The 14106-nt window shown below is 42.5% G+C and overlaps 1 protein-coding gene across 2 annotated transcripts; it reads right to left on the bottom strand.

Moving 5' to 3' along the window:
* Positions 1–214: 214 nt before the first annotated feature.
* On the bottom strand, positions 215–10868 carry hdlbpa (high density lipoprotein binding protein a). 2 transcript variants are annotated; one of them, XM_028403353.1, is made up of 27 exons: positions 10743–10868; positions 8891–8961; positions 7576–7705; positions 7329–7495; positions 6948–7163; positions 6628–6834; positions 6316–6531; positions 6030–6236; positions 5739–5951; positions 5562–5640; positions 5328–5467; positions 5145–5249; positions 4927–5040; positions 4734–4820; positions 4513–4644; positions 4225–4443; positions 3800–4021; positions 3505–3723; positions 3257–3395; positions 3008–3156; positions 2822–2926; positions 2588–2722; positions 2179–2322; positions 1922–2101; positions 1439–1555; positions 1206–1346; positions 215–1114 (listed from the first exon to the last, which is right to left on the bottom strand). In XM_028403353.1, the coding sequence occupies exons 3-27, from the start codon at positions 7664–7666 to the stop codon at positions 1025–1027; spliced, it is 3834 nt and encodes a 1277-aa protein (XP_028259154.1). In that variant the 5' UTR covers positions 7667–7705; positions 8891–8961; positions 10743–10868; the 3' UTR covers positions 215–1024. The 2 variants fall into 2 exon arrangements, with proteins under 2 accessions (XP_028259154.1, XP_028259153.1); XM_028403352.1 differs by having other exon boundaries at positions 3008–3159; positions 10743–10867.
* Between the last annotated feature and the right edge of the window lie 3238 nt (positions 10869–14106).

Genomic DNA, 14106 nt, shown 5'->3' on the forward strand with positions numbered 1-14106 from the left:
AAAATGCACCTTCACATCACCTCTACCTGGTTTGTATCTTTCTAGTTGTAAGGCTGATAAAAAAGGGCCATTGCTATTAAACAGAGCAATCTGCATAGCAACTGGAAGACAAAGGGACTGGACACTGACCCAATAGAGAAGATGAATAACACAAGACATCACTAGACAGATAGTTGGCACAAGATGGTCTGCTGTTTTGCTCACAAACATTTTCTTTAGAGTGATTTACTTTTGAATGTCAAAAAAAAAACATAGTCCATTCAACAGTTAGTGTGAGGTTTGATACGTTGGAGCTCTAGGCCTAGTGTTGTAAGAGGTTTTAGTTCTGGCACGATCTCCAAGCATCTGGCAGTTTGAGTTGAGTGGGTGCCATTCTGCAGTGGCTGAAACCTCAATCTCTCCATCACCCCCCTTTTGTATAGTTACCAATTTATAAGGCTACAAGGTACGTGCCACTACTTGACCATATTCACAAAAGCACAGTTACAAGCAGATGGAAGGATGTGATGGAGGACAATCACTACAGTGTGTTTGGGGGCTAATGACTGACAATTTTCACTCAGCTACATAAATAAAGCAGGAGCGGGGTGGGTTACTGCAACAGCTGGCCTCAGTCACGTCACCAGCAGTAATTCAATCCCTTCACCCCACCCTGCGAAGGCAACTAAGATAAGGGCAGCTCAAAAACACTGATGTCTGGCCACCACTGAATTTGGTATAACAGTTCAAACCACAATGACATGTCAGGTCTAATAAACATGGACTGTGTGGACTTAACCGCAACATCTGTCACATTTTTTTTTAAGCATAAGACGGTATTATTTAATGCAGATACACAGCTCACAAGTCAATTACAGTATCTGAAGCACTTTTAGACTGATGAATCTGCAAGGGTAGCCCAAGAAGGATGACATTCAGAACTGAAGACTTTAAGGGTCAGCGGTCAGTCCAGGTCGAGAGGGGGGGACAATGACAGGGAGGATTGTGTCTGGATAAACTTCAGGCCCATCTGTAGCAGCACAGCTTAGAAGCGCTTTGGTCCCCAGGGTGAGGTCTTAGTTGCCACTGGAGCACCAAAGCTTGGGAAATCTTCAGAACTGCTCATATCAGGAGCCTAAAAATAGAAAAGCATTCAGGCGCTTAAGAAAGAAAATGTGTGACAAAGTCTAATTATGCCGTCTACTTGTTGGTTGGAAAATGCTTACCTTCTCATTGGTGGTAGCCCAGGGAGCCTCCCTCACCACGAAGCCTTTCGACGAGCCACGCTGTTCATCCATGGCAGAAGCACTGCCACTGGGAGGCCTCATGTAAGCCATCTTCGCCTCATTTTCCACAACATCGGCCAGCTGAGAAAACGCATCAAAAGTGCATCAGGAAACATTTCAGCTATTAGTTATATTCGTTTACAGCAGGAGAATCAAAACTCGTGCAAGCTCACATATTCCTCTTCCAGGTTAAGGAGATGGTCAATGGCTTCATCCACAAGCTCAGGGCGACCTGTGACTGTCACAAGGTTTGGGTCTGCAGCTCCACTCTGGGGAAACCTGAGATCAACCTAAAAACAAAATTGTCATTATTTCAGTGATGAAGTATAAAACAGGCAGGGAGGGTCTTTTGTCAGGTCTTCAAACCTATGATCATTACTTTCAGACCTGTTGGGAGAACCATGTTGCTAAGTTTGTGCAGGTCTGGCTGTTAGGATTAGAAGACCCCACCACTACATGTACACCAACCAAAGTCACCCAAAGCATATAGCCTGGTTACCTTATACATGTAAATAAAATGCTATTAAATTTTGCTTCTATGCCCTTGAATTTATATTACAGAAAGGAAGTATGTTACATATATCAAAACCAAAAACAAACTGTCTGCATGATAATTCTGTTAATGGCTACTTAGCCAGCCTTAATCGCACTCTCACCTTAAACTCATCCATGATCTTGCGGATGCCCTTACCACGGGCTCCGATGATGCGGGCATGGATCCTGCTGTCCAGGGTAATGTCCTCAGAGATCATCTCCTCCAGCTCGTCCACGATAGCCTGGATGGCATCTCGTGCTGCTATGGCTTTGTGCTCATACCCTGTGATCGTAATCTGATCCTGCAGAAAAACAGACCCATAAGTATTCTGTGGAAGCCACCCTCTGGCAGACAGTAGAAGTGGCTGTATTTCTCTACCTGGTTTTCATCGTTCTTTTCTGGAAACTGGATGTTAACATCATGCTCAGTGCGGATGTTTGTTATAATGGCCCCCTTGCGGCCAATGATTTTGGGGTGATACTTGGGGTCCACAGTGATGGTCAGCTTGAAGCTCCTGAGTGCCTGCAGAGGTTTGATGGAAACAAATGCTGTGTGAAAACTGCAGGAACCTGGAAACCAGGTTTCTTCCAGCAACCGCTAGAAGAGCCGAGCACCTAACATGTTAGCACCATTCCGTCCTCAGGTTAAAGTTGAGAACTGATACATACAGGGATAGATCATCAAGATGGCATATAAACTACTAACGGTGTATCTAGTATCTAGTGTGCACTAGATAAAAAAATGCACCAACTGCTGCAGCAGATGCATGAGTACTTCACATACTAACCCGATCCTCCTGCTCAGCCTGCAGCTCTTTGACACGCTCCAAGAGGCCTTCTTTGGCGCGGTCAAGGTGATTGGCCAAGCCAGTGATGGAGATTTTATCAGACTGCTGTTCAGGAGCAGGCACTTGAATATTAACCTGGAGAGAGAGGAAAACGTTACATTAAAAGAAGCATTTTTCAAAAAAAAAACAAAAAAACAAACAAAAGTAGAAGAAAAAAAAAAGAAAAACACACACCTCAAATTCATCCATCATCTTCCGAATTCCACTTCCTTTCTGTCCAATGATGTATCGATGAAGCTCAAAAGGCACTTCCACCTCAATAGTGACAGGAACCAAGGCCTGACGAATGAAGACAGTTAGAGGGGAAGAAAAAGCAATAGTTTTTGTGACACAGAACTGAGTTTTTTCATAAATACCAACCTTCAAGGCTTCTATGGCACCCTCACATCGCTCTTTGCGGCCAGAAATTACAATCACGTCACACTTCTTGGGTGCATTTGGATCGAGTGGTTCCTTCACTTCACCGTTAGCCTCTCCATTCTCCTGAATAGGAGCCTCTGCAGGAGGCGCTGCTAAAAATGGAACCCAATGCTCATTAGAACATTTTTAAAGGTTTTTAAATGTTTCCAGCTTTTGACTGCGTTTCCTTATCCTTCACACTGCTCTTACCTTGTGGGTCTTCACGTTCTGGGAACTTAATCTGTACATTGTGATCTCTTGTGATCTGCTGGATGCGTGAGCCCTTTGGACCCATGATTGAACGGTGGAACTTCTGAGGAATCACACACTCCATGGTTACTTGTGCGTCCTGGAAAGCAAAATGTTCAAAGGGAAGGGATGGGGGAAAAACAGTTATGTGTTAAAGTGTAAATAGAAACAATACAGATCATGTGCAAAATTAAAGAGGATTGACTCACCAAGTCTTCAATAATCTCCTGCATACGCTTTTTGGCCGCCTCCACGCATTCTTTGGCTCCTTTGAGGGTGACCTTCTCACTTTGAGATCCTGTGCGAGGGAAGCTCACCATAACTCCACCATACTCATCAGCGAGATCCCTCAGGACTTGGCCACGCCGAGCCACAAAGTAGCGGTGATGCTTGGGGTCAACCATCATAGTGTCTTCAACAACATTGTCCTACAACCCAAAGGTTTAACATTCAGGCATTGTTGTGACTCATACCATCATGTTCAGAACTAGTTAGAGGTCATACCAAACTCTTGATGAGCTCCTCTAGTTCTTTTTGGGCCTCTCGCACTGCCTCTTCGGTGCCAACCACAGTGATGAGTTCCTGGTCTTTGTCATCCATGGTGGGGAAGATGATTCTGGCCCCAGTGCTATCACGAACTTTACGGATGTTTCCACCTCCTTTTCCAATAAGGAACTTGTGGTACTCTGGCTTAGCATGCAGCTCAACAGTGTGACTCTTTGTTTGCTGAAAAAGAAAAGACAGGCTCAATAATTAAGTCAGCTAATTACTAACTGCTCTTAATATAATTTTGTTGTTGCCGTTTGTATTCAGACAGCTGAAAGCTCTCAGCATGTCATGTAGTACAACCTACGAGGCAAAGAGCTGCTTTGGTTGGTTGGTTGGTTGCCAGTTCAGCAAGGTCAAGAAAAGTTCAACGTTATACAAACCTTCTCCTCTGCCAAAGCAAGCAGTTGCTGCTTTGCCTTCTCCACCTCCTCCACAGGGCCTCTGATGGTGACCTTATCAATTCCTGAACCCTCTGTGGGGAAGTGGATGTGCACACCACCACACTCCTCCATGATAGAACGCACCAAGCGGCCCTTCGACCCGATCAAGGAGTTGTGCAGCTTTGAGGGGATGGATACATCTATTTCCGTGATGTTTGCCTGGACACAGGAAGGCATTAGTTATTACAATGGTCAAGAATTTGCATTTGCATTTGTATGAGTGCTCACCAGCTCTTTCTGAATGGCCAAGATGCGATTCCGTGCAGCTTCACAGTGGGCCTTTTTCCCAGTAATGACAATCATCTCTGAATTGCTGTTCTCAGCAGGCAGGTCAATTTTAGTGTTTGTTTCCTCACGAATCTGGAAAGCCAAAAAATTATTTTAAATTGTCAAATCAAACTGTGGCAGTTTAACAGCTTGAATTTACATCTGTCGTCAACATGCAGAACCTTTTTGATGTTCGATCCTCCTTTTCCAATTATGTTTCTGTGAAACTGCTTGAAGATGGGGACTGAGACAGAGTAGCTGTTCTCCACCTGTCAAGAGAATTACTGAAGGTTAACACTTGAAATGCGTCCTAAAATGTCCAGTATAACAACTAAAGTATTTCAAATTAGGACAAGAGAATAGACAAAGAGTTACCATCTCAGCCACTATCTTCTGCATGAACTTTGAGCATTTTTCCACCTCAGTTCGTGGGCCCCTTAGTTGAACAATATCACTTTTTTGTGCTGGGTCGGGGAAATTGATAATGACCTGAAACCCAAAAACATTTCAAAATGTAACGAGGAAACATTACACACAGTTCATGGGTAAATTTTTAAAATGATTTCAGTGTAGACCTATAGTTTCCAACTCACCTCTGGGAATTTGTCACGCACTTCTTTTATCTTCTCCCCTTTTTGGCCAATGATGGCTCTGTGAAAACGCTGTTCAATGATCAAGTCCTTTGTACGCTCATTCTCCTGTAAGAGACAAAACATTTAGTAACACAAGGTATGGCACGGACTAATTTGCAGCAGTCAGCTCCTGTCTGCACCAACCATGCGTGACGCAAGCTCTAGCAGCTCCTTCTTGGCTTCCTGCACACCCTGGGGATCCCCCTCAATGCGGATAAGGTTGCTCTTCTCATTGTCAGGAGGGATGCGGACGGTCACCTTGTGCAGCTCTTTGATGCGGTTGACTATAAATTAAATCACATTAATATATGAATCAATCACGGTTTTGTTGTACTACCTAACAACTTTACACATGAACACAAAAGTGACTACACTTACTGTTAACACCTCCTTTTCCAATCAGGTGACGGTGGAATTTGGGATCCACACTGATCTCTGCATAGTCCATTCGGCTCACCTGATAGAACAAAATAATTGTATAATTTTATATAAAGAAATTTTTTACTCTAACAGCATCCATTTTATTTGTCAATTTAACTGTGATATAGTACTTACCAAATCTGTAACAATGGCTTCAATCTGGCTCTGCACCATTTGGACATCTTTGGTAGGACCCTCCAGGGTGATCTTGTCTTCTCCCTCAGTAAACTCGATGTGCACTTTGGGCATTTGTTGGGTAATCTTGGCCAAGTTTTGCCCCTTTTTACCAATGATGAAACGATGAAGCCAAGAAGGAGCTGAGACCGAGGAAACAGTGTAACTGTTTGCCTGTGAAAGAAAGCATGTTCAGGTTGCTCCTCAATTCACACAAAAAAAATACTACCAGCCATCAGAGAATTACCATACCTTGGCATAAACTTCAGTGAGGGCCTGACCTAGCCGGTCGGGCTCCCCACGAAGGATGACAGTTTCTGAGCTGCTGTCAGAAGGTGGGATCTCAACTGACACACCAGTTCTATCCAGGATCTCCTGCAGGGTGTTTCCCTTGGGGCCAATCACATATTTGTGCTGAGACTTCTTCACCTCCACTGCGATAGTGGTGGCATTCTTTTTCTATAATACATAAAGCAGTCTATTAGTTGTATACATTTTTCCTAACTTTTACCAAAAAAAACAGTAATTATTTGCAAACCTTGTCTTCAGAAATCTTCTTGATCATGGCCACAGCAAGGGCCACCTGCTCTTTTTCCCCTGTGATGACAATCTCAGTCTTATTCACACTTGGAGGTGGGACATTGATGCGGGCACCGGTCTCCTGCATCATCTCTCCGACTACTTTATTGTAGGCACCGGTGATGAAAGGGTGGTACACCTTGTCAATGTTCACCCTCTCCACAGCACGCTTGTCCTGAAAGAGTGGGAGTCAAACGAAAATTTTTAAAATAAAACTTCTAATATCTGGAAGGCATTTAGGATGCTAAAAATCCTTAAAGGAGCACATTACCTGCTCAGCAGAGATCAACAGGATCTCATGCTTTGCCTTTTCCAGGCCCTCCTTAGTGCCAGAGATCTTGATCTGGTTGCTGGGGTCGTCAGGTCGTGGGATCTGGATTTTGGTGGCAGTCTTGAGCTCTAGCTCCTGAAGCTTCTCCCCATTTTTTCCGATGACGAAACGATGATGCTCCTTGGGGATGGCAACAGTAGCTGAAGCCTGTTAGGGGTAACATGCATTTAAACATGTTATAAACAGTTATTAATGAGCAATTGTCTTCAATGACTAACATCCATGTTGTCCCCCCCCCAAAAAAAGACTCATCTTCTTACCTGAGTCTGCAGTCGGGACACAATCTCCTTACGAGCCTTCATCACAGCATCCAGCTTTCCGGAAACCATGATAGAGAGACCCTGATCTTTTGCCAAGGAGAGTTCCAGGTGGGCGCCAGTCTTGTGCATAATGTCTACACAGACCTTTGCTTGGTCTCCTTCCCCAAACTGGTTGATGTCCTTGTACTTGCGCTCCTCTAGCGGCACATGGAAAACCTAAAATAAAAATTCAACGTTATGAGATGAGAAAAGTAAATCAAAGTTATTTGGCTTGACAGTTTGCACCACCTGATATTGTACATATCAACATAACAACAGCAGTACACATATTTCTACACCTATCTGGACTGAAATGGTGTAGAGGGATTGTTGGAGAGAGACCTGGGTGATGATGGAAGACTTCAGGGGACGAATCTTGGATGTCCAAGCGTTGGTCGTTTCCTGGGTCCCCTCAGGTGAGGCCGCCTTCTCAGGCAGAGGTGGGAAGGCGTCCTTGTATGTAGGAAGGGCATCCTCTTCCTCTCCAGCACTGGGTCCTGCCACAGCAGCTGAACACAGCAAAAGACACATGAGTATACTTATGACTCAGTGTTTGCATTTTATCACTCAGCCTTATTCAAATACTCACCACCACCACCACCACCACCACTCTGCTCTGGCAAGAGCCCACTGCGGTGCTCATTGAAGCTTTCCTGCGTAAGTACAGCGACTGAGCTCATGGTCAAAATCCCACGTTAACACAGAGTCCGAGTGTGCCACTGAAAGAGGAGGTTACATTACTATCACAAGTTTGGTTACAGTGCAATAGCAAAAATATAACATAACATATGCATGCCATAAAAACACCCTAATGTGAAATGTGTCTGTTAATGAGAGAAAGTCCTAGACAAGGGCACCACTTCCTGCTAGGCTTTTAGTCCAAGTACCTTTTGAGATGAAGCCGGACTGACATATCATCATATTCCTTACAGCACAAGTATGCCAATACATTTAAATCAATTCCAAAAGATCATCTATATCGTGTTATAACTAATGTGTCTATTGATAACATAGGAACAAGACAGGGACATTATCTAAATGAGTTCTGCATATATGATGGTCATGATAACAAGGCATAGTTTGAATGAAAATAAAAATAAAAGGGTCACATGCACAGGGTTAAAGTTGTATACAAGCTTATCATAGGTGGACCTTGGGATTTGCTTCATTATCTAATCTACCTTAATCAAAAGAGAAACGTGTGTCTCACTAAATGATCACACTTGTCACATTAGCATGACAGCACTGTGTTTATGTATGCAGAGACTGAGTAAATTAACCCTTAGCACATAAAGAAAACATGGCTGTGGGAAGCTGCAGCTACAGTACATCCTGTCTTTCTAGAAGAACCCTGTTGTTCACCTTTCTGTCCAACTGTATTTATCCGGTGCTATTCTAAGATCTGTAGCTAGGTGAGTAGGCTCCAAGGTTAAGAGGATTCTACCCCACTGACCCTTCTGTATATCCACACTGAATTGGATTAAAGCAAAAAGCTGAAATTCATCTAAAAGCTTTAAAGACACCGCTCTGATGAAAAGTAACCGATACTTTTTCATTTCCTTGAAATACCACGCAGTTGAAGAACATTTGCTTCAACTTGGTGGTGGTCACTTTAGCAGGCTGCTGCCCCCCACGCAGCTACACATTTCAGAAAACACCCTTTTAGAGGCCTCTTCCTTGTCAGGCTTCATAACGTTAAGGCTGCAGCGCTGCTGCTTGAATGCACTGTGGCGGTCTCTGAATAGCCTTCATTTAGGAAACACTGTGAACAAGAACTAACTTATAAAAGTGTAAGCAATGTCTTACTATAATAGGCCTTTTCACATTTCAACATGTTTGTTGAATTTGTGTGGACAAAAGAAAATGCTGCTCAAGATATGTCATCAAAAAAAAAACGAGCTTACCAGCTAAATGGTCAGTTACCAGATAATCCGTCCTGTAAAATGAAAGTTCCCGTCAGCCTGCCAGCTTTTGCCTGAAGACCAGAAAGAAAAAAGAACACACAATCAGTTAACAACAGGTTTATGTGTACAAAATTATTATTGCTCAGTCCAATATAAATTCCTAGTACTGTATATCTATAAATGTTGTAATAGTCATGGTCCCCAGGGGTCCAACAGGACAAAACAAAATATGCTATACAGCAATAAGACAGTTGAAATTATTGAGAATTAGTGTTTAGAAACAGTTAACACCAAGAAGTGCATTACTACGTTTGAACTCTGCTTTGTCATACAGACAGCCCTGGCAAATGATGAATCCGCTGTGGGCGAACTAGCTAGTCTATTATTCTTCAATGCAACAGCCGGCACAATTACACAAACAATCCGATTTATCAAAACAGCGCATGACATTTTGTTCTCAAGTCAAAAGGACACTTGGATTTATTTCAACAGTTTGCCACCAGTGTAAAAATTTCCTCTCACTCCGATATAAGCGTTTATAACCATGGGTCAAACTTTCCACCAAGGTGGGCACCGGCTCCCACAATTCAGTTTGGTAATATTTATATGATCTGGCAGGCTGATTTTTTTTTTTAACTATACTTCTAAAAATGGATATGGCAGAGTCAGTTTCAGTATATGGTATGGTAATGCTGGCACATGTGACAGCCTGTGGCCTGTTTCTTCCAATATTACTGAAGCCACCACACTGGCCCTGTGCACAAAATCACTTAAAGAATGTATTTATGTCTTAAAACAAAACATGTTATGGAGTTGTGACGGCATGATTTACTTAAATGTCATGGATGCATTTGCGGTAATTAATAAAGTATTTATATAAAGCAGTGGACTTGGCTTAACCCAATTAGCCTTAAATTATAACACAGGAGGTCATTTATGTTAATAAGCTGCTAACAAGTTAACGCTGACGGGGTCGTTTAGCTAGTTGACTTTACATTAACGCTAGCTGCAGCATGACAGCCTTCGACCCTGTATAACATCCTACCTAAATCCCAGATTAAGGATTTAAGGAGATGGTTAGTGCGAGTGCTAGCTAACACAATATCAAGTTAACTAGCTGACAGCTGCCAAAGACACATTACAGATAATGCTAGCTGCCGTCATGTGGAGCTAACGCTGGTCAACCATAAAAACTGAGGAGATCGAGGCAAACTAACATGATCCTAACGATCACAGACATGTAGATAACGTTTGACGTTCAGGAAATAAGTGTGCCTTACAGTATATTTGGGATATTCACCGGAATAATCACAGTAGCATGGATTACTAGCTCTAAGCCACTAGCTAGTTAGCGAACTTGCTAAAAACTTTGACTGTGGTTGTGTGCGACTGTGACACGTAGCCCCTTTGCTAATAGGTAGCCTTAAGTTAGCTTGGATCACTCAGAGACCTACACAGAAGTTCGGGCTGTACCTTCACACGCTAAGGACATTAGGCTAACGGTGAATTGACAAGAAAAACCTTACAACAGCTCAAACCACAAATCTGATCGAGTCATTTCTATATAAATTAATAAACACTCACGCTTTTTAAAAGTACAAGTTGAGCTGGAGTCTTAGCTAGCGGGCTAACATTAGCTTGTATTACAGTTGTACTAGCTCGCTAAGTCCACGTAGGCACACAGCTGAGCAGGGGAGAAATGACACGGAGTCAGGCCAGAACACACTGTAACATTCAAGGTTCACGAACAAACTGTCCTCCCAACACTGCCGCTCTGTCATGTAAAGGAAGCGTAGAAGTCGTTCGTAATGTGATCAGAGTCATAAACAGTAGAAAACTATGTAGTACTTACTTATTTTATGTTCTCGTCTGCCCTGAAGGTGCAGAAACTGAGATGAAATTCCACTGGCGAGAAGGTGGGATTGAAGCCTGACGGATATATACCAGAGCCGCCCACCAATCATGTCCTACAACGTCACGACGAAGAGTCCGGTTACAAATAACTTTTTCATTTCCAGCAGTGACAAACCCTTAGAAGTTCTGCACTTTGACCACAGTGCACGGGGAAAACATGTCGGATAACATGCGGTTAATGTTGTATTCTTTAATATGATGAATAAGTTTTCATTTATTAGTAATTACACTGAAATGTGACTGAGATCATAAAATGACTCGGTTTAAAGGGAAAAGGTGCACACTAAATTATAAAGGTGAAAGAGAAATACAGATCATCATACTGGAGCTTTCTGCATGTGCATGAATATTTGTTCTGAAACAACTGTACATTTACAGACTTTATTATATTGATGAATTCACTGCTGAGCTCTTTTCACTTTCTGTCCTGCTTGGATCCTTGGTTATAGATATAGTTATTAGCTATTTGTTAATATAACACATGGGATACAAACATCCCTCTTGTCTCTCCATATATTACAAGATAAATAATAAATAAGCTCCCTATGGATACAATGCTAAGTAACAGTGTTACTGTAACTGTACATCACGTTGTTTTCCACATACATTCTCTAATCAGTTTTAATGGTTGCTGTGTTGTGTTAAAGATCCATTGGATCTGTGTATCTGGAGCTGAGGTGGCTACCTTTGTATACTAGTTTTAATGTGTCGACAGTGTGGCATGCTGTGATTAATGGTTGCCCTCTGTGGTCCTTTCAGCATTCACCTGCAGCATCTTACATGTTTTCAAAGCTCCCTGGTCACATTCTCCAAGTAAGTAGTGAAGTATTAACACAGTATTGAAATGACCACAAGGACACATGCAAGACCACTTGCCTTTTGTTTGGTTTAGTCTGCACCTGTAGACATCAAAGGGCCACACATGCCTAGCAACACTTTGTTTGTTTTTGTTTACTCTATGAAGACTGTGGTTGTGTGTACTCACACACAACAAGATCAGTGTGCAAATGGCTTTCTTCCTCTCTAACATACACACACAGTGTGTAGACACACAGTTATGTGCTAAAATACTCCCTATAACTCCATATACAAGCCAGAAACTACACTACATAAGCACAGGCCTGCAGGTAAAGGGTTAAATTAATATGGTCATTAAGTTGTTAACTGTAAAAATCACAAATTTTACCTCCTGCCAACAGGGTAAACCACCAACAATCAAGAATGCATGATTATGTAGTGCCATGGCTGCGCAGTCATAAAATGTGGTTATAATGGAAGTCTATGGGACAAAAATGGCCACGAACAACACATTAGGGAGAAAAAATGAAAATCCATAATCCATATTAAATCCATATTAAAAATGAGCCATTTTGTGTGTTTTTTTTTTTCCAATTTTCAGCACCACCCCTTATAAAATTGGTGATTAAAGGGTTAAAATCCTGGATGAAAATGATTTTTTTCACTACTTTTGATTAGAACTGAAGTTAATTAAAAGGTCTATGCAAAAAAAATTCAAAAAAATATTTATCTGATATATTTTTAAAACCGTTAAATTTAGAGGACGTTTTTGTCCCGAACAACACGAAAGTGTACTGTTGACCTATGAAAATTTTTTAAAATCATATCAACAAAATTATGTAAAATTAAGCTTGTTGAGCAAAAATGATTCAATTTGCTCACATATTGACAAAGTTATGGCCAAAATAAACAGAAAAATTACTCTCAGAGGACAAAAATGTCCCGAACAGTGCATAAGGGTTAAAACCTTACTGTGTAGTAAAGCATACAGTTAGCCTTAAACAAAGTGTGCAGGGCTGATAGGTACAGTTACAGTCACTTCCTGACATCCAGCCACAGGTAGAACAGGCTGACTTAACTCGTGGTCTTTACACTGGTCTTTAAGTGTTTTTAATCTTCATCATAGTTAAGCTGCTATATGTCTACGCTCCCAAGAGGACACAAACATGACCCACTGATCAGTTCCTCCACTTCCACAACAACACCACCATCATCATACCTCATGGCACTAACTGTATGTCCAGTTGTCCTCGTAGTTTTGCCCCCCCCCCCCCCCCTCTCTGTATCTTTCTGCAAGTCTCTCTGCCTGCCTATTTCATTTTCCATGTAGTACTAATATTAAGTTACACAAAATATCAGTTAAAATACAAATAAATACATAGTTTCTCAGCATTTCTATCATAACAACCTGTCATGTTTGTCCTTGTAATGTATGATGTTTATTGTATGTCTCTCTTTCATCCTCTGTGTCCTGTCTCTTCTCCTCCTTCAGCCAGCTGACTATCAGCAGGACGGTTCTCTGTTGTGAGTCGGGTCCTGCTCAAGGTTTCTTCCTGTTAAACAGAAGTTTTTCCTTGCCACTGTCTGCTTGCTTGGGGGTTCAAGCAGAAGACTGAAGAATGGTTAATTACAGTCCACAGTACAGAAACAGTAAGTAAAACCTAAAAACTACCAGCTGAAGCAGGGAGAGGCTGGACTGTATATCCCCAAAATGATGATAAGAACAGAGCACCATCACCACCTGTTTCAAACAGTCTGTAATATTCCCTGTCCCCAAGGAGCCCCAGCCCACCTCCCGAAACTGACTACCACCCTATAGCCCTGACATCAGTGGTGGTGAAGTGTTTCAAGCAGCTCATCAAGACCTTCATCACCTCCTCCATGTCTGCCACACTGGACACACTACAATTTGCCTATCACCCCAACAGATCAACAGATGTTGCCACAACCAGCGTGGACTATTCATCAGCATTCAATACCAAAGTTCCCTCCAGTCTGGTCACCAATCTGAGACTGAGATGTTTCATCTGCCAGTGGGTAAACACACCTCATCACTTGGACTTCAGCAGGAGGCAGCAGAATAGCTTGAACCCAGCAATGACCAGTGGAGAGGGTGGATAGCTTCAGAAACCTTGAAGTCACTGTCTCTCAGGAACTGACATGGACATCCCATTCAACTACCTGGTGAAGAGGGCCTGCCAGAGTCTTTTTCACCTCAGATACCTGCAGGACCTCAAGCTCCCTGTCAGGATGCTCAGGAACTTCTACACATAGATAGAGTACTGTCGGGCAGCATCACATCCTGGATGGGAAACTGCACCAACCAGGAGCTCCTTGCCCTAGGGAGGGTGGTCCACCCAGGTGAGTGTACCATCAGTGGTGCAGATCCAGGTCCAATGTCCAATGGACTATTTTCTCTGCTGCCTTCAGCTAGATGCTTCTCGCTGCCTGAAGGCCAACAGAGAGGATGTGGAAGATGCCATCTGTATCCTGAATAAGGACTA

The sequence above is a fragment of the Parambassis ranga genome, chromosome 4 (assembly GCF_900634625.1).
Source record: "Parambassis ranga chromosome 4, fParRan2.1, whole genome shotgun sequence".
Taxonomy (NCBI): Eukaryota; Metazoa; Chordata; class Actinopteri; family Ambassidae; genus Parambassis; species Parambassis ranga.

Bases quoted from the DNA above. Each gene is read 5' to 3' on its own strand.
- hdlbpa (XM_028403352.1), bottom strand. From the start codon at position 7,666: ATGAGCTCAGTCGCTGTACTTACGCAGGAAAGCTTCAATGAGCACCGC. The intron at 3,160-3,256 runs GTAAGAGCAGTG...TTCCATTTTTAG, and splicing joins AGAACGTGAAGACCCACAAG to CAGCGCCTCCTGCAGAGGCT. The intron at 2,323-2,587 runs GTTAGTATGTGA...AAACCTCTGCAG, and splicing joins AGGCTGAGCAGGAGGATCGG to GCACTCAGGAGCTTCAAGCT.